A 20,453-nucleotide genomic window follows, 5' to 3' on the forward strand; every position below is an offset into this window, starting at 1 on the left:
AACAAACAAAAAGCAGAAACAGATCCATAAACACAGAGAACAAACTGGTGGTTGCCAGAGGGGAGGGAGTAGGGGATAAGCAAAAAGGGGGAATGATGGACAGAGTGGGAGGTCTAACTTCCAGTTATGGAATGAATAAGTCAGAGAGGTGAAAGGTGGTACAGAATAGGGAATATAATCAGTGGTGCTGTAATAGTGTTGTGTGGTTGGTAGATGGTGGCTCTCCTTGTGGTGATCATAACATAATATATAGAGAGACTTATTCAATCATTGTGTTGTACACCCAAAACTAATGTAACATTGTGTGTCAACTATTTCAATGAAAAAAACACACTCCACATTTCAAGCCACAAAATCAGAATGCATCCTTAGACATTTTTGTGAGTAGCTGCATTTGAAAGGATCACATTTCCTCCAAGGGAATATGTTTTATATGTACCTTATAAGTGCCTGTATCCTTTGAATCATTAGTAAGTTTGCTGTTGAGTAGATCATAGAACCCAAGAGATTTATGTGAGTCTGCCTTGACAAACCTTTGTGTTGGGATGCTTCTGTTTTGTTAATAGGTTATTTAAGACGTTTGCATCTATGTACAAAGGAGATTGGCATATGCAGGCATACCTTATTTTACTGTGCTTCACTTTATTGTGGTTTTCAGATCTTGTTTTTTTACCAATTGAAGGTTTGTGGCAACCCTGTGCCCAGCACGTCACTGGCACCATTTTTCCAACAGCATTTACTCACTTTTTGTCCTGTATCACATTTTGGTGATTCTTAAAATATTTCAAACTTTTTATTTGTTATTGTATTTGTTATGATGCTCTATGATCAGTGATCTTTGTGTTACTATTGTGAATGTTTTGGGTCACCATGAACCACACCCTTATATACGATGGTGAACTTAATTGATAAATGTGTGTATTCTGACTGCTCCACCTACTGGCCGTACTCTGGTCTCCCTTTCCTCAAGCTTCCCTATTCCCTGAGACTTAATATTGAAATTAGGCCGATTAATAGCCCTACAATGGCCTCTAAGTGTTCCAGTAAAAGGAAGAGTCCCATCTCTCATGTTAAATCAAAAGCTAGAAATGATTAAGCTCAGTAAGGAAGGCATGTCAAAAGCCGAGATAAGCCAAAAGCTAGGCCTCTTGCACCAAACAACCATGCTATGAATGCAAAGGTGCTATTCTGATAAACACAAGAATTATAAGAAAGCAAAAGAGTCTTATTGCTGATATGAAGAAAGTTTTAATGGTCTGAATAGAAAATCAAACCAGCTGTAGCATTTCCTTAAGCCAAAGCCTAATCCAAGAGGAAGACCCTAACTCTCTTCAATTTTGCGAAGGTGAAGAGAGGTGAGGAAGTTGCAGAAGAAAAGTCTGAAGCTAACAGAAGTTGGTTCATGAGGTTTAGGGAAACAAACTGTCTCCATAACATAAAAGTGCAAAGTGATGCAGCAAGTGCTGATGTAGAAGCTGCAGCAAGTTACCCAGAAGACATAGCTAAGATAATTCATGAAGGTTTGTGTTGATTTGCTTCTGTTTTGTTAATAGGTTATTTAACAAGAGATTTTCAATATAGACAAAACAGCCTTTTATTAGGAGATGCCATGTAGGACTTCCACAGCTGGAGAGAAGTCAGTGCCTGGCTTCAAAACTTGAAAAGACAGGCTGACTCTCTTGGCTGGTGACTTTAAGTTGAAGTCAGTGCTCATTTACCATTCCAGAAATCCTAGGGTACTGGGGAATTATGCTAAATCTCCTCTGCCTTTGCTCTATAAATGGAACAAGAAAGCCTGAATGGTAGCACATCTGTTTACAATGTGGTGTACTGCATATTTTAAGCCCACTGTTGAGACCAACTGCTCAGAAAAATTTTTCCTTCAAAATATTACTGCTCATTGACAACACTTGGTCACCCAAAAGCTCTGATAGAGATGTACAATGAAATGAATGTTGTGTTTGTGCCTGCTAATCCAACATCCATTCTGCAGCCCATGCATCAAGGAATCATTTTGACTATCAAGTCTTATTATTATTTAAGAAATACATTTCATAAGGCTATAGCTGCTGCAGATAGTGATTCCTCTGATGGATCTGGGCAAAGTAAATTGAAAACGTTCTGGAAGGATTCAGTATTCAAGATGTCCTGAAGAACATTTGTGATTCATGGGAAGAGGTCAAAATCTCAACATGAACAGGACTTTGGAAGAAGTGGATTCCAACGCTCATGGATTACTTTGAGGGATTTAAGACTTAAGTGGAGGGAGTACTGCAGACATGGTAGAAATAGCAAGAGAACCAGAATTAGAAGTGGAGCTTGAGGATGTGACTGAATTGCTGTAATCTCATGATAAAACTTGAATGGATGAGAAATTACTTCTTTTTTTTTTTTTTTTAAAGAGAGAGAGTGTGTATCTGAGTGGTGAAGGGGCAGAGGGAGAAAGAATATCCCAAGCAGGCTCCATGCCCAGTGTGGAGCCCAATGTGGGGGTCAGTCTCACAACCCTGGGATCATGACCTGAGCCGAAATCAAGAGTCAGACGCTTAGTTGACTGAGCCACCCAGGAGCCCCAAGGAGTTACTTCTTACGGATGAGCAAAGAATGTGGTTTCTTGAGATGGAATTTACTTCTAGGGAAGATGCTGTGAAGATTGTTGAAATGACACAAAGGACTTAGAATATTATATAAACTTAGTTGGTAAACCTGTGGCAGGGTTTGAGAGGATGGACTCCAGTTTTGAAAGAAGTTTTACTGTGGGTAAAATGCCATCAAACAGCATCACATGCTACAGATAAATCGTACATGAAAGAAAGAGTCAATGTATGCAGCAAACTTCATTGCAGTCTTATTTTAAGAAATTGCCACGGCTACCCCAGCCTTCAGCAACCACCATCCGGATGAGTCAGCAGCCATCAACATTGAGGCAAGACCTTCCATCAGCAAAAACATTATGACTCACTGAAAGCTCAGATGATGGTTAACATTTTTAGCAATGAAGTAATTTTGAATTAAGGTATATACATTGTGTTTTTAGACATAATGCTATTGTACACTTAATAGACTATGGTATAGTGTAAGCATAATTTTTATATGCACTGGGAAAGCAAAAAATTCATCTGACTTGCTTTAGTGTAATACTTGCTTTATTGTGGTGGTCTGGAATATGTCTGAGGTATGCTTGTACTTTTTCTTTTTTGTAATGTCCTTCTTGACTTTGGGTGTGAATGTTTTGTTGGCTATACAACACAAGTTAGAATGTGTTCCCTCTTTTTCTGTTCTCTGGAAGGGTTTGTTAAAGATTGGAAATATTTGTTCAATTAACCATTTAAGCCAGCAAAGCCTGGATATATTTTATGAGAAGGTTTAATTATGGATTCAATTACTTTAATATAGATAGGTAATGGAAAGGAAGTAACTAAACACTCTTTAGAGGGCAACACAGATGTAGAAAAACTACATTTGTTTTTAAAGGGGAAAAACTTAAAGTTATGTATTCTTGGTCTCAATGTTTTCTTTCTCTGTAAAAGTATGTAGTGTTCTTGCAGGAAGATTTTTTTTCCTTTGTTCAACGAATATTTATTGGATGCTTAGTATGTGCCAAACACTTTGCAAGGCAGTGAGGATTTAATCATAAACAAGTATTGTCCTTGATGCTTTGATGTTATAGTCCTTTGGGGGAAACATATATTGTTTACTTGTGATTGTATTGAGTCATATAAAAAAGTAGTGAACATTTGTAATGGCCATTGCTGAAGTTGAGTGAGAGATGCCAAGCAATGTTGAGGGCTCAGCTGAGGCTGGAGATGATAAATTAGTAAAGGTGTCAAACCACATAGCTGAGTAATTCTTTTCCAGCCATGCTGTCCTGCAAAGACTTGCATACAAAGAAGGTAAGTGAGTGGATCCAGTCCATATTGGGGGTTTGCAAGACAGATTAAAAGGATGAAGGAATGAGGTCCCTAACATTGTTGGGACACACATACAATTCCCAAGGAGAGTTCTGATTCAGTCTTAGTGTCTGGAAGTCAGGAGATTCTTTCTGTTTCCCCAGATCCTGATTCTGCTAATGATTCTGTTATGCTCGTTTGTTTTGTGGATTTTATGCCAACTCTGGCAAGAGAGGTGGCTGACAGCTGGGCTGTCACTGCAGGTAAGCATCATCCTATAGGTTTGGCACTGTCTGTCTAGATGTGTTTAGCCTAACTTTTGGCTTTCTCCCAGATCTTTGCTCCCTATATGCACCTGAGTGGCATAACTGTGATGGTTATCCTTTCCTGGCCTGTGGCCTTCTACTTGATCCATTTGGAAGAAGAAGGTATGTCATGTGGACGGAACCCTGCCTGATTCTTTCAGCTCAGACGTTAGCTTGTATTCTCCACTTAGCAAAATGCAAGCTTGGTAGATAGCCACCACTACACCTCTTGGAAATTCATTTAGCTTGTTACTTGGACATGCTCTTTATGGTCGAATTCACAACCATATGTGGCCTGTCAGCATTTCCCTAACCCAAAAGTCTCATAATGAAGAGGGATTCTTCTTCTAGAAAAATAAGAATTTTCTCTATGTTATTACATATTGTCTGATAATGGATTTAGGGTGGGGTGAGAATAGAGGTACATTTTAATTTGACCAGTGATGGTATAAGTCACAGTTCCTTTTGTTTGTATCACATATTACTAGTTTCGGCTAATGAACTTATGATAGGTCCAGATACCCCTGGTTCCATCCTAGTCGTTCAAAGCTGTCTCCTATGAGTCCCTGTCACACCTGGGGACTTACAGCAGAAACAGCAATGTCTGCCTCTGCCACTGATTTCCTCTCCATTCTTTTCTTTGCCCTGATATCATGGAAACAAAAGAGAATCACAGCCTTATACTAAATGGTTTTGAAGTTATCTTTCAGCTGAAGTTATCTTTCAGCACCTTTACTAAAAAAAACTAGGTTCTTTTCTGGACATCTCTCTTTTTACTATTGGTTAAACAAGGAGTGTTTACTTCCTGACTAGTGGAAGGATGCAGGCAAAAGAAAGACTGGCTTGATCCTTTGCCATTGTGTGCTTGTACAAGTGTTTATGAGTAAGTAGTGGATTTTAGGAAATGTGTCTGGGGCAAGATCTTAAAGGGGATAATAATGAACTCTTCTTTTTCATTTCCTAAATTTTAGTTAGAATGAGAAGATACAAGATGATGTATGACAGAGAAACAGCCAAGGGATGTAATATACTCACAAAGTTGAGAGGTTAGAGCTGGAGATCTAGATTTACAAGGACTGGAGCATAAGTGGTAACTTAAAAATGTGCAACTTGGTAAAATTTTCAGAAGTCTAAAATAGTAAGTGTTGGGGGAATGGCCAGCGGTAACAGGTCTTGTGGACAGGCTTGGTGGGGGGTGAGGGAGAGAAACAGAAGAGCAAATGCCTAATACTTACTGATTACCTGTTATGACTCATCATTGTACTATCAGTTCTGTGAGGTATGTTTTAGCAAGATAGCCCCATTTTTCAGGATGAAGAAAATGATGACCCAGAGAGGTTAAGCAACATGTCCTTAGTGACCAATTACAAAGTGGTGGAGTCTGGCTTTGAATTCAGATTCAGCTAGTGCCCCTTCCACTAATATTGCACAGGCTTAAATATGGGCACTTTAGGCCCATCTTTACAAGCTTCAGGGCTTTCTCAGAACCAGCCAAACTGCTCTTCCTCCTGAGAAAGTATCCTTTAACATTCTCTCTTCATCCTACCTCCTGCACAGTTCATTCCCTTGTAAATGTACAGTTCTAGGATTTCTTTTCTTAATAACAATGCTTGTATTTGGATATCTCTGTACCTTCAAATCACTGAAAATTAATAAGGATGTGACAGAAATGGAGAGTAAATCAGCCAGTCCACAGAGTCTATGAAACCAATAGACTGGCTGTTTACTGACTGCTCCTGGGATAGTTAGTTGCTTGGAGATAGTTCTCTATTCCTCTTCTGCTTTCTTCTCACTTCTTCTCTCCTAATTTTTCAGCTCTACAGGTGGCTATTGGATTGCCTTTTTTCCTTATCCTTTTATGTCTGTATATTGTGCCATTGGGGATTCATTCTCCCTGCATTCAGGAGGAGGATAAATTGGGACCCAAACCAGACTTCTTTGGACATAGAGGTGCGCCCATGGTAAGTCTGAGAATAGTGAGTAGAGGTATGCATGGGGTGTGTGGATGAGAGAATGGGACCTCAGAACCATAGGAATCCCTGCAGAGGTAAAGGGGTTGGCTTGAAATGACAAGAAAAGGAGTTAATTATAGAGGTTGGACTTGAACCCAGGCCAGCTAACTTTTGGGTTTTCTCTGCTGTGCCCAGTGACATTGCCTCACATGAGCAGATTGAGTAGAGGAGAATATAAGGCAGGCTCTTTGAAAAAATTGCCAAGGGATCCAGACTCAGCTTCCTAAAGCACTTTCATTACTGCACTTTCATTACAGCCATAAAGGAATGTTGGGAAGAGAGACTCTGAGGTATAGGGGCTGATGTTCTTTCCTTCCACAGTTGGGGCCTGAGAATACCATGATGTCCTTTGAGAAGGCTGTTGAACAAGGGGCCTATGGGCTGGAGAGTGATGTACAATTAAGGTAGGAAATCAGGGGCTGGGGTGGGGAGGAGATAAGGCCAGTGCCATAGAAGACAAACAGTATGGCCCAAGATGTAGAGAGGGCAAGCCCTGGGAAGTTTCTCCTGGTGTTCATTTGGCACATATGCACATAGCACACATGCGAACCACTTCTTCCTTATGAATCATACATCTGTACCCCTGCATTCTCAACATAGTCTCATAAATCATATACATGCTATATAGCCTCTGTACATAATTCAAACCGTCCTCATTGCAAAGCATTCTAACAGTTTAACTCTATGCATTCTCTTAGCAACCTTCTTAACATTCCCTGGGCACCTACTATATTCTAGGCTTTCTTCTGAGTGCTAGAAAGAGGCAAATAAGAGGTAGCCATGCCTAAGAGATGTTGCCATCCAGTGAAGGAGACATGGCATATTTACAATAGCCAGAGTATAAAACCATTTGTGGTAAGTTCCTTCCAGAGATGAATAAGTCAAATGCAGTGGAACCTCAGTGGAGGAAAAGGCCACCCACCACCTATGGTGTGAAAAAGATCTGTGTCCTCAGAATTGTGTTTGTGTTGTCTTGAGGGAAAAATATCATTTTACCAATCAGATATGGGGAAAGAAGGTATTCCAGGTAGAGGAAACAGTTTATTCAGAGGCATCTGAATGAGAAATACAAGTTTGCAGATTAGCAAGCTAACCTGTATGGATTCTAAAAGTGATGTGTTCTGGGGACAAGAGAGGCTATATGAGGAAGAGGTATGGCTGTAAGGCTCACTAAGGCTGGATCATGGAGATCCCTAAATGTGTAATAGGTAGCTATGGTAGATTTTAGAGGACAGATTACTTTATTGTTTTAGAAACACTCATCTGGCAGCATATGAGGGAGAGTTGTCAGGGAAAGGGGTAGTAGACTATACCAGTGTCCAAGAGAAAGCAAAAGAAGATGGATCAGAGTAGGGGTGAGGACAAAAAGACATGCTTTGCTGTAGAACCTATGTACCTGGGCAACTGGAAATAGAAAGGCTTCATCTGTACCATGGGTATATTAGATAATGTGGTGTATACAAATTCCCTTTACAGCCTTTCTGTGGAGCAAACAGAAGAGAAATTAACATTCTGTTTCACAGATGAGGAAATGTGGTTTGAATCTAGATTCAAATAAGGGAAGTGTGTTATTAAGGTTGTAAGGCTAGAATGTAAATGATAAAGCCAGAATTAAAACTAGATTTCCTGACCTCTGACTGGCATTCTTGATGTTACCTAACAATGACAGCTGTTTCATGCAGAATGTTTGACTCGGGGTTAAAAATAGATATTCTACCAGAGCCCCTGGGTTCATTTGTTGAAGTGCCTGGTGGCCCTGGCATAATGTGGTAAAGGTGCTGAGCCAGTGAGCTCCTGGCATACTGTCTTTCTCTCTTCTATTATTGTTGTGACTTCAACTTTGATGCAGGTGATCCTTACAACCCCTCAGTTTCTTTGCTTGTTGTCTCTGCACCATCCATATTTATGGCCATACCCTAAAATTTATCATTACCAAAAATTGCATATCAGAGTCCAGTCAGGACACAAATACCACACCAGTAACTTGAACAGTAAAAATGTAATATCAAGAATTACTAGGAAGTAAAATGTGGCTAACTACCAAAAGAGGTGAAAGGGAACCTGAGGGAGTATAGCTACTGGAACTTCTGTTCCAGATAAAATGGAGTAAGCAGAGTCTCTATAGTTAAGATTAATTTTTCCAAGAATTACAAAAAAACAAAAAAAAAACTGGACAAAATTCACCTACTTAAAAGTGCACGTCCTGCCCACTACTTTCAAGAGCAAGAGACATAACTGACTTTCCTAACACACAGAAACAGACACAGAGAGCTAGGCAAAATGAGGAGACAGAGGAATATGTCACAAATGAACAGGATAAAAACACAGAAGAGACCTAAGTGAAACAGATATAAGTAACATGCCTAATAGAGAATTTGAAATAATGATCGTAAAGATACTCACTGGACTTCAGAAGAGAGTGGAGGTCATCAGTGAGACCCTTAAAACAGAGATAGAAAACATAAAGAACCATTCAGAGGTGAAGAACACAATAAATAAAAATACACTTGATGGAATAAATAACAGGTTGAAAGAAGCGGAGGAATGGCTTAATGACCTAGAAGACAAAGACAGAGTAATGGAAGGTAATCAAGCTGAATGAATGAGAAACAAGAATCATGAAAAGGAGAATAAACTTAGGGAACTCAGTGACTCCATCAAGCATAATAACATTCACATTATAGGTTTCCCAGAAGGAGAAGAAAGAGAAGTGGAGAGATAGAAAGTTTATTTGAAGAAATAAGAGCTGAAAACTTCCCCAATCTGGGGAAGGAAACAGCTGTCCAGATCCAGGAGGCACAGAGATACCCCAACAAAATCAACCAAAGTAAGCCCACACCAAGACACATAGTAATCAAAGTGGTAAAAAGTAGTGATAAAGAAAAAGACTTTAAAAGCAACAAGAGAAAAGACACAAGAGAAACCTTATAAGGCTGTCAGCAGATTTTTCATCAAAAACTTTGCAATCCAGAAGGGAGTGGAATGATATATTCAAAGGGGAATAGTCTACAGCCAAAAGTACTCTATGCAGCAAGGCTATCATTCAGAGTAGAAGGAGAGATAAAGAGTTTCTCAGACAAACAAAAACTAAAGGAGTTCATGATCACTATGCCAGCCCTATAAGAAATGTTAAAGGAGACTCTTTGAGTGGAAAGGAAAGACCATTAGAGTTAATAGGAAACACAAAAGCAGTAAAAATAAGTATTCTGTAGAAATCAGTCAAGGGACTCACAGAATAAAAGGATGTGAAATATTATACCATATACCTAAAACATGCTAGCCTTTAATGTTTGAGAAAAGGAGAAAAATGAAGGAGGGTAAAAAGAGTGTTAGTCCTTTAAATTTCCTGGCAGTCACTTTAGCTAGAAAGGGAGGACTTTGCAAGAGTGGGAGTAGGTACAACAATGGCTGCTTGACTTTCTGTCTACCCTTCTGTGTCAAAAAGCAACAAACAGTGACCAGAACACAGATCCCCTATATTTGGATTACAGGATTGTTTTTGCCACTCTGGCTCTCACCAGCTGCTGTTAAAGCTGCCTTTAGAACTATCTACAGTTTTTTGCCATGTGGCTGGAGTGGGGGATTGGTAGTTGCTACTGGGCTAAGACCTAAAATTGACCAAAATTAACCCTGATTTATGTGCAAGCCTTCCTATGGAAGTTGTAAGCTTTTAGTCTATTCCAGAGTTCCAAAATAGTTATATTAGATGGAGTCTGCCAGTACAATTGTTGGTAGTTGGTGGAGCTACAGATTCCTGGTGCTTCCTACTCTGCCATTTCCCCAGCAACCTCTTTTCTTTCATTTTTGAAGGATTTTTTTTCAAAGAAATTTTTTGCAGTTTATTTATTTTGAGAGAGAGAGACAGACAGACACAGAAAGGTGCAGAGAGAGAGTCCCAAGCAAGCTCTGTGCTGTCAGCACAGAGCTAGATGCGGGTCTTGATTTCATGAACTGTGAGATCATGACCGGAGCCAAGATCAAGAATTGGATGCTTAACCAATTGACGAACCCAGGCACCCTCATTTGGGAGGGAGTAAGGAACCCCAGTAAGACTTGTGACATTGATGGGCTTTCTGAGAACACTGTCTACCAAGGTGGCTGAGTTCAGCCTATCTCCCTCTTCTTTTCCCTTTCTGCCCGCAGTTATGATCAGGTGCCTTTTCTCATGCATGACAATGACCTGAGAAGAACAACCAATATTAGGAACGTCCAGCCAAATGCCTCCATCATACATTCCAGCTTCTTCCTGTGGAGTTTCCTGTCGACTCTGAACGCAGGAAAATGGTTTGTACAGTCACAGGTAAGACACATTCCCCAGCTCAACAAACCTGTACTGAATCCCTCTACTGTACGAAGTCATATGCTTCTCCTAGAAATAAAGACAAGCATACACAAGATTTCATCCCCGTTTGGTAGCAGAACTGTAGCATTGACAGGAGGCTTTTCCAGAAATGCAGTCAGTCTGACTGCTACTTTCTATATTCACTAAAAATTCTGAAGATGAACTTGCCAACTTACTTTTGTCATTTAATTCCTTTATATCCAAGCATCTCATAAACTTTCAGTGTGTCTACATTGTACATAGCATTTTCCTAGGCATTTTGAGTAGCTCACAATTATAGATGAGGCATACTGGGAAACATATTTGGGCTTGACTCCTTTTTATCATTCAATAAATATTTATTGTGTACCTTTTGGGTACTAGGTATGTGGAATACAATGGCGAATAAACACATACATAGCCCTAATGGAGTTCACAGGCTAGAAGAGACAATTACAGTACACTGTGATAAGTACTAAACTAGAGTCAGATTGCTTAGGAGCACACAAGAGCAACTTCTAATTCAGTTTGAGGGATGGAGTTAGGGGAATCTTGAAGAAGGAGATAAATAGCCTAGTAAAGGTGTGGTAAAATATAAAGCGTTGCTGTATATAGTGTAGTTTAGAGACAAGAGTGAATGCTTCCACTGGAGAGAGTTAAAGAATACTTCATGCAAAGGTATCATTTGATCAGAGGAAAGATCATTATTAATGGGAACCATGGGCAATGATGATGGTGTGTTTCAGAGATTACAGTATACAGGAACAAGAGTGGAAATGGTGTGCATGTGTGCATGCATGAAAGAGGAAGAGAAAGATAGAGGGAAGGAAAGAGAGAAGGGAGGTAGGGAGGAGATGGGAGATAGATTTGGAGAAGAACCTTAGAAAACATGCTGAGAGGAGATTATAGCAGTGCTTAAATAACTATAGAGTTAGAGAGTTTAGAATTATCCTGAGTATTTTAAAGTAGCTAAAATAAAAGGTCAGATTTGCAAATGGTCAAGATCAAACTGCCTTCTCAAAAATATCAAAGAAAACAAAACAGCTTACAGTTTTCAGCTAATAATATGTCTAGAGGGAATCCATGTAACCTAAGTTATACCAATCAAATATATTCCTTTGAGAATTTGATTTTGAAAATAAACATCTGAGCATGGCAGAGAGCAGGCATTCATATTGCTAGCACCTGTAGCATCAGATATAGTGTGGTATGGAGTCAGCTGTTGTAATAACTCTCTTATCAGGTAATTATAATTAGGAAAATAAGTCTTAAGGTATTTTCAATTGTGTATTGGGGTAGACTGGAATTTTACTTATATTTGATATTAATCTTGACAATTTACTGGATCCTTTTTCATGTAAAAATGGTGTTAAGTAAAGCATTATGTAAAAATAGACTTACCCATTTCAATTTCATTCTATTAACTAGTGTTAATAGAAGAGATAGCTGAAAGTGGATTTGTAATTACTGTATCTTGTCAGAAAACTTGTTCTTATAGGGGTACATAGCCTATAAATACTGTTTCCATCTGTGAAAATAATAAGATTACTCTGATATTCCAGGTTTTTGTGTGTATGTAGGCTCTTTGTGTGTCTCATCATACACGAATAGACACATACAAACTAGAGATGTTCCATTAGAATGTATATATTAGATTAGCCATAGTTAATGTTTTGGCAAATGTGTTCCAGATGAAAAGGCTGATACTGTTTCTGATGTATAATGTATGGCTCATAAATTCTTACTTATTTTCAGTGGTAGGGTTGGATATGTTATTGTAATACATTTTTGTGGATTTTTTTTAGGATTGATAGTTTTATTTTAGCATATTTAGGTGGCAGGCTTACACTATTTAGTTATACTATTACTGTGGCTACTGGGGAGTATCCTGAAACCTGGAGTTCAAATATGGTTATCTAGGGGGCTTTATTTTTAGATTTAATGGTGATGTTTTCTTTGCTTGCATGCTGTGCAGTCAGGGGTGGTTTAAGTGGTATTGGCATGTGATTTAAAAGGTTTGGATATTTGGATACTTTTTCATAGCAAAGAGATTGGTTTTCTTTGTAAAGATTATTCAGGTCACTCTTCATTGGATTTGTATAATTGTGGAAAGATGATGGTGGTGAGTTGATCACTATTTGTTAGCATATTTATTATTCTTTAGATTCTTGGTGAAAATTAAATCGTTAATCTGATCGATAATGAAATAAAAATAGAAAAGTGCTGGTAATTATTCCTGAAAGCTCAGCTGAGTTCCTGTTTCTCCAGAAAAACCAACATTTCTGTAGTTTTCTTATATCCTTTTGTGAAAGTATAATTCTCAAAATGATAAAAATATAATTCTCATGCAACTAGATAGTGAGCGTAAATTTTATTTAGCACATAAATGAGAGAACAAAGCAGGATGGCAAAACCCACTCAAAAGAGAAGTGACAAACCAACATGCATATAGTCAGCGCAACAAAGAAATGCTGAAATTAGATTGCTAAGTTAGATACAAACTTAGTATATTAACTAAGTTACAATAAACTATGCCTTTGGAGTTATCTACTCTACCAGAAAAAATCATTTGCGTCTCTACTGGACAAAAATCATTTACATTTTTATCAGTTTTCCACAAGCTAACATCTAACTTTCCATAATGTTGCCTTAATCAGTAGTAAATAGTAATTCAAACAAAGGTAAATTCATTCCCCTAAGAATCTGTTGACCCTTAGATGGGTTTGTTAAAGAATGTGCTAATGTGACACTGTATGGTCCAGCAATCAACTTTTTGCCTTGTTTCTAGTCCGAATAATTGAACAGTCTCTTTTTGTATTCATAATTAACATCTATAGATTATTTAGAGTCTGAGCTCAGTGTGTTATTGTTAGCTTTATTGTGTTATTTAGCTTTATTAATTTACATAGCTTTAGTAAGAAGGGCCATTTAACACACATAAGGATCCTTGTTGTATAATCAGCAAATCTAGAGGCAGATTGTGTTAAACAACAGCTAAGTCTGTCAAATTAAGTTCTGTCTGGAGATTATGTACAGAATCCAAAATTTTATTTGTAATAGTCCCTATCATTCTAGAGCTCTTTTCATCATTATTATTTATAAAATAAGAAATTGATTTCTACCAGTTTTGACCTGTATGCCTACAACTGTGGACAAATTCCTCTTTTGTTTCTGCTAGGCAGTGACCTTTCTTACTACCTGTAATGCTGGGGCAGTGTGCGACAACAGATACAAGTTTGCTTAGGAAGACTTACGAGCATAGATTTCAAATATCAGTTACATCTATGTCTTAAACAGAGACTGGGGACTTTCATATCTGATTGAAAGGAATGTATTCTTAAATATGATCCTCTAGATTTGGCCTTGATTGCACAGTTTGTTAAATCATATCTGAGTGTAAAGGAGGACAGATTTTTATTCAACTTCTGTAAATGACTGCAGTGCCATGAAAAGTAGAGACTCAATAAAAAGTAATTGTATCTGAATTCTGTGGAGTCAGTGAGAACAAGACACTAAATACAAATAATTTTTTGCCCAAGTATAACAGAGAAAAGTTAAAATAGATTTTAAAATAGCAGTAAGTGGGATGCCTGGGTGGCTCAGTCAGGTAAGCATCCAACTCTTGATACTGGCTCAGGGCAAAATCTCACAATCATGAAATCAAGCCCTGCGTCAGGCTCCAAATTGAGCAGGGAGCCTGCTTGGGATTCTGTCTCTCCCCCTCTCTCTGCACCTACCCATACTCTCTCACTGTTTCTCTGTTTCTCAAAATAAATAAATAAAACTTAAAAAAATAACAATAAGTACATACCTATCAATAATTACTTGGAATGTAAATAGACTAAATGCTCCAATCAAAAGACGTAGGGTGACAAAATAGATAAAAGCACAAGACCCATCTATATGCTGCCTATAAGAGACTCACTTCAGACCTAAAGACACATGCAGAATGAAAGTGAAGGGATGGAAAAGCATTTATCATGCAAATGGAAATGAAAAGAAAGCCAGGTAACAATACTTATATCAGACAAATTGATTAAAAAATTTTTTTGATGTTTATTTTATTTTTGTGAGAGAGAGGGAGACAGAGCATGAGCAGGGGAGGGCAGATAGAGAGGGAGACACAGAATCTGAAGCAGGCTCCAGGCTCTGAGCTGTCAGCACACAGTCCGACGCAGGGCTCGAACTCACAAATGCAAGATCGTGACCTGAGCTGAAGTTGGATGCTTAACCGACTGAGCCACCCAGGTGTCCACAGACAAAACTGATTTTAAAACAAGACCATAACAAGAGACAAAGAAGAACACTACATAATCATAAAGGGAACGATCCAGTAAGAAGATACAACACTTATAAATATCTATGCACTCAACATGAAAGCAACCAAATACATAAAGCAACTAATAACAAACATAAAGGAACTAATTGATCATAATACAATAATAGTAGGGGACTTTAACACCCTATTTGCATCAATGGATAGATCATCCAAACAAAAAATTAACAAAGAAACAGTGCCTTTGAATGACATACTGGATCAGATAGATGTAACAGATATATTCAGAACATGCTATCCCAGAATAGTAGAATACACATTCTTCTCAAGTGCATATGGAGCATTTTCCAGAATAGTTCACATATTGGGCCAAAAAACAAGCCCCAACAAATTCAAAATGATCTAAGTCATATTGTGCCTCTTTTGATCACAACACTAAAAAACTAGAAATCAACCACAAGAAAAAAAAATCTGGAATGAACACAAATACATGGAGCTTAAATAACATGCTAGTAAAAAATGGGTCAACAAAGAAATCAAAGAGGAAATGAAAAAATATGTGGAAACAAATTAAAATGAAAACACAATGGTCCAACACCTTTGGATGCAGCAAAAGCAGTTCTAAGAGGGAAGTTTATACCAATACAAACCTACTTCCAGAAGCAAAAACAATTTCCAATAAACAACCTAACCTTACACCTAAAGGAAATAGAAAAAGAAGAACAAGACCCCAAACCAGTAGAAGGATGGAAAGAATAGAGATCAGAGCAGAAATAATTGAAATAGAAACCAAAAAACAATAGAACAAATCAGTGAAACCAGGAGCTTGTCCTTTGAAAAGATCAACAAAATTGAAAAACTAAAGGTTTTTCAGACTCATCAAAAAAAAAAAACCCACAAAAGAATAAACAAAATTCAGAAATTAAAGAGGAGGCAAAATTATATGCCAGCATATTGTACAACCTAGAAGAAATTGGATAAATTCCTAGAAACATATAACCTACCAAAATTGAAGCAGGAAGAAATAGAAAATTTGAACAAATTCCCTGCAATGAAATTGAATTAGTAATCAAAAATTTTCCAACAACAAAAGTCCAAGACCGGACAACTTCACAGGTGAATTCTACTAAACGTTTAAAGAAGACTTAATACCTATTCTTCTCAAAATATTCCAAAAAATAGAAGAGGAAGGAAAGCTTCCAAATTCATTGTATGAGGCCAGCATTACCCTCATACCAAACCCAGATAAAGACACTATAAAAAAAAAAAAAAAGAACTATAGGCCAGGATCTCTGATGAACATAGATATAAAAATCCTCAACAAAATATTATCAAACTGAATCCAATAATACATTTAAAAAATCACCACAATCAAGTCTGATTTATTCCTAGTATGCAGGGGTGGTTCAGTATTTGCAAATCAATCATCATGGTACGTCACATCAACAAGAGAATGGATAAAAACCATATCATTTTAAAAAATAGATGCATAAAAGCATTTGACAGAGTACAACATCCATTCATGATAAAAGTCCTCAACAAAGTAGGTTTAAAGGGAACATACCTCAACATAATAAAGGCCATCTATGAAAAACTCACAGTGAACATTATACTGGCAAAAAACTGAGAGTTTTTTCTATAAGATCGTGAGCAAGACAAGGATGCCCACTCTCATCACTTTTATTCAGTGTAGTACTGGAAATCTTAGCCACAGCAACCAGACCTCCCCCCCGCCTACATAAATAAATAAACAAATAAATAAATCAAAGACATCCAAATTGGTAAGGAAGAAGTACTGTCACAATTTGCAGATGGCATGATAGTATATATAGAAAACTCGAAAGCCTCCACCAAAAATACTAATAGAACTAATGAATGAATTCAGTAAGGTTGCAGGATACAAAATCAATAGACAGGAATACATTAATAATGAAGTGGCAGAAAGAGAAATTAAGAAAACAATCCCTTTTACAGTTGCACCAAAAATAAAAAAATACCAAGTAATAAACTTAACCAAGGAAGTGAAAGACACAACTCTGAAAGCTATAAAAGTGATAAAAGAAATGGAAGGTGACACAAACAAATGGAAAGACATTCCATGCTCATGGATTAGAAGAACAAACATTGTTAAAATATCTATACTTTCCAAAGCAATCTACAGATTTAATGCAGTCCCTATCAAAATACCAACAGCATTTTTCACAGAAATAGTACAAACAATTCTTTTTTATTTTATTTTTTAACTTGTTTTATTTTTTATTTTTTTAAAATTTACATCCAAATTACTTAGCATATAGTGCAACAATGATTTCAGGAGTAGATTCCTTAGTGCCTCTTACCCATTTAGCCAATCCCTCCTCCCACAACCCTTCCCGTAACCCTCAGTTTGTTCTCCATATTTACGAGTCTCTTCTGTTTTGTCCCCCTTCCTGTTTTTATATTATTTTTGTTTCCCTTCCCTTATGTTCATCTGTTTTGTCTCTTAAAGTCCTCATAGGAGTGAAATCATATGATTTTTCTCTTACTCTAATTCCACTTAGCACAATACCCTCTGGTTCCATCCACGTAGCTGCAAATGGCAAGATTTCATTCTTTTTGTTTGCCGAGTAATACTCCATGGTATAGATATACCACTTCTTCTTTAGCCATTCATCCATCGATGGACATTTGGGCTCTTTCCATACTTCGGCTATTGTTGATAGTGCTGCTATGAACATGGAGGTGCATGTGTCCCTTCGAAACAGCACACCTGTATCCCTTGGATAGATGCCTAGTAGTGCAATTGCTGGGTTGTAGGGTAGTTCTGTTTTTAGTTTTTTGAGGAACCTCCATACTGTTCTCCAGAGTGGCTGCACCAGCTTGCATTCCCACCAGTGATGAAAAGACATCCTCTTTCTCAGCATCCCTGCCAACATCTGTTGTTGCCTGAGTTGTTAATGTTAGCCATTCTGACAGGTGTGAGGTGGTATCTCATTGTGGTTTTGATTTGTATTTCCCTGGTGATGAGTGATGTTGAGCATTTTTTCACGTGTCGGTTGACCATCTGGATGTCTTCTTTGGAGAAGTGTCTATTCGTGTCTTTTGCCCATTTCCTCACTGGATTCTTTGTTTTTTGGGTGTTGAGTTTGATAAGTTCTTTATAGATTTTGGATACTAACCCTTTATCTGATATGTCATTTGCAAATATCTTCTCCCATTCTGTTGGTTGCTTTTTAGTTCTGCTGATTTTTTCCTTCACTGTGCAGAAGCTTTTTATTTTGATGAGGTCCCAATAGTTCATTTTTGCTTTTGTTTCCCTTGCTTCCAGAGACGTGTTGAGTAAGAAGTTGCTGCGGCAAGATCAAGGAGATTTTACCTTCTTTCTCCTTGAGGATTTTGATGGCTTCCTGTCTTACATTTAGGTCTTACATACATTTTGAGTTTATTTTTGTGTATGGTGTAAGAAAGTGGTCCAGGTTCATTCTTCTGCATGTCGCTGCCCAGTTTTCTTAAAACCACTTGCTGAAGAGACTGTCTTTATTCCATTGGATATTCTTTCCTGCTTTGTCAAAGATTAGTTGGCCATACGTTTGTGGGCCCATTTCTGGGTTCTCTATTCTGTTCCATTGATCTGAGTGTCTGTTCTTGTGCCAGTACCATACTGTCTTGATGATTACAGCTTTGTAGTATAGCTTGAAGTCTGGGATTGTGATGCCTCCTGCTTTGGTTTTCTTTTTTAAGGTCGCTTTGGCTATTTGGGGTCTTTTGTTTTTCCATACAAATTTTAGGATTATTTGTTCTAGCTCTGTGAAGAATGCTGGTGTTATTTTGATAGGGATTGCATTGAATATGTAGACTGCTTTGTGTAGTATTGACATTTTAACAATATTTGTTCTTCCTATCCAGGAGCATGGAATCTTTTTCCATTTTTTTGTGTCTTCTTCAATTTCTTTCACAAGCTTTCTATAGTTTTCAGCGTATAGATTTTTCACCTTTTTGGTTAGATTTATTCCTAGGTATTTTATGGGTTTTGGTGCAACTGTCAATGGGATCGATTCCTTGATTTCTTTTCCTGTTGCTTCATTGTTGGTGTATAGGAATGCAACTAATTTCTGTGCATTGATTTTATATCCTGAAACTTTTCTGACTTCATGAATCAATTCTAGCACTTTTTTGGTGGAATCTTTTGGGTTTTCCATAGCGTATCATGTGATCTGCAAAGAGTGAAAGTTTGACCTCCTCCTGGCCGATTTGGATGTCTTTTATTTCTTTGGTTTGTCTCATTGCAGAGGCTAAGACTTCCAATACTATGTTGAATAACATGGCGAGAGTGGTGAGAAAGAGTTTGGAAGTTTTCCTTCCATTTCTGTTTTTTGGGACAGCTTCAAGAGAATAGGTGTTAATTCTTCCTTAAATGTTTGGTAGAATTCCCCTGGAAAGCCATCTGGCCCCGGACTCTTGTTTTTTGGCAGATTTTTGATTACTAACTCAATTTCCTTACTGGTTATGAGTCTGTTCAAATTTTCTATTTCTTCCTGTTTCAGTTTTGGTAGTGTATATGTTTGTAGGAATTTGCCTATTTCTTCCAGATTGCCCATTTTATTGGCATATAATTGTTCATAATATTCTCTTATTATTGTTTTTATTTCTGCTGTGTTGGTTGTGATCTCTCTCTCCTCTTCATTCTTGATTTTATTTATTTGGGTCCTTTCCTTTTTCTTTTTGATCAAACTGACTATTGGTTTAATTATTTTTGTTAATTCTTTCAAAGAATCAGCTTCTGGTTTCATTGATCTGTTCTACTGTTTTGTTTTTGTTTTTTTTGTTTTTTTGGTTTCGATAGCATTAATTTCTGCTCTAATCTTTATTATTTCCTGTCTTCTTCTGGTTTTGGGTTTTATTTGCTGTTCTTTTTCCAACTCCTTAAGGCATAAGGTGAGGTTGTGTATCTGAGATCTTTCTTCCTTATTTAGGAAGGACTGGATTGCTATATGCTTTCCTCTTATGACTGCCTTTGCTGCATCCCAGAGGTTTTGGGCTGTGGTGTTATCATTTTCATTGACTTCCATATACTTTTTAATTTCTTCTTTAACTTCTTGGTTAGCCCATTCATTCTTTAGTAGGGTGTTCTTCAGTCTCCAAGTGTTTGTTACCTTTCCAAATTTTTTCTTGTGGTTGATTTCGAGTTTCATAGTGTTGTGGTCTGAAAATATGCATGGTATGATCTCGATCTTTTTGTACTTAGGGCTGATTTGTGTCCCAGTGTATGGTCTATTCTGGAGAATGTTCCATGTGCACTGGAGAAGAATGTATATTCTGCTTTAAGATGAAATGTTCTGAATATGTTTGTTAAGTCCATCTGGTCCAGTATGTCATTCAAAGCCATTGTTTCCTTGTTGATTTTTTGATTAGATGATCTGTCCATTGCTGTGAGTGGGGTGTTGAAGTCTTCTACTATTATGATATTACTATCGATGAGTTTCTTTATGTTTGTGATTAATTGATTTATATATTTGGGTGCTTCTACATTTGGCACATAAATGTTTACAATTGTTAGGTCTTCTTGGTGGATAGACCCCTTGATTATGATATAATGCCCTTCTGCATCTCTTGATACAGTCTAGATTGTGTGATATAAGTATGGCTATTCTGGCTTTCTTTTGTTGACCA

The 20,453-nt window shown here is 37.5% G+C and overlaps 1 protein-coding gene across 1 annotated transcript in view; it reads left to right on the forward strand.

Moving 5' to 3' along the window:
- Positions 1-20,453, forward strand: part of GDPD4 (glycerophosphodiester phosphodiesterase domain containing 4) — a 147,393-nt gene that overhangs the window by 57,428 nt on the left and 69,512 nt on the right. The window contains exons 6-11 of the mRNA XM_030332309.1: positions 4,055-4,153; positions 4,225-4,318; positions 5,167-5,241; positions 6,011-6,156; positions 6,529-6,611; positions 10,351-10,507. Of these exons, the coding sequence (XP_030188169.1) occupies positions 4,055-4,153; positions 4,225-4,318; positions 5,167-5,241; positions 6,011-6,156; positions 6,529-6,611; positions 10,351-10,507 (654 nt within the window). The remainder of the gene's footprint in view (positions 1-4,054; positions 4,154-4,224; positions 4,319-5,166; positions 5,242-6,010; positions 6,157-6,528; positions 6,612-10,350; positions 10,508-20,453) is intronic.

This window comes from Lynx canadensis, chromosome D1 (genome assembly GCF_007474595.2).
Source record: "Lynx canadensis isolate LIC74 chromosome D1, mLynCan4.pri.v2, whole genome shotgun sequence".
NCBI lineage: Eukaryota > Metazoa > Chordata > Mammalia > Carnivora > Felidae > Lynx > Lynx canadensis.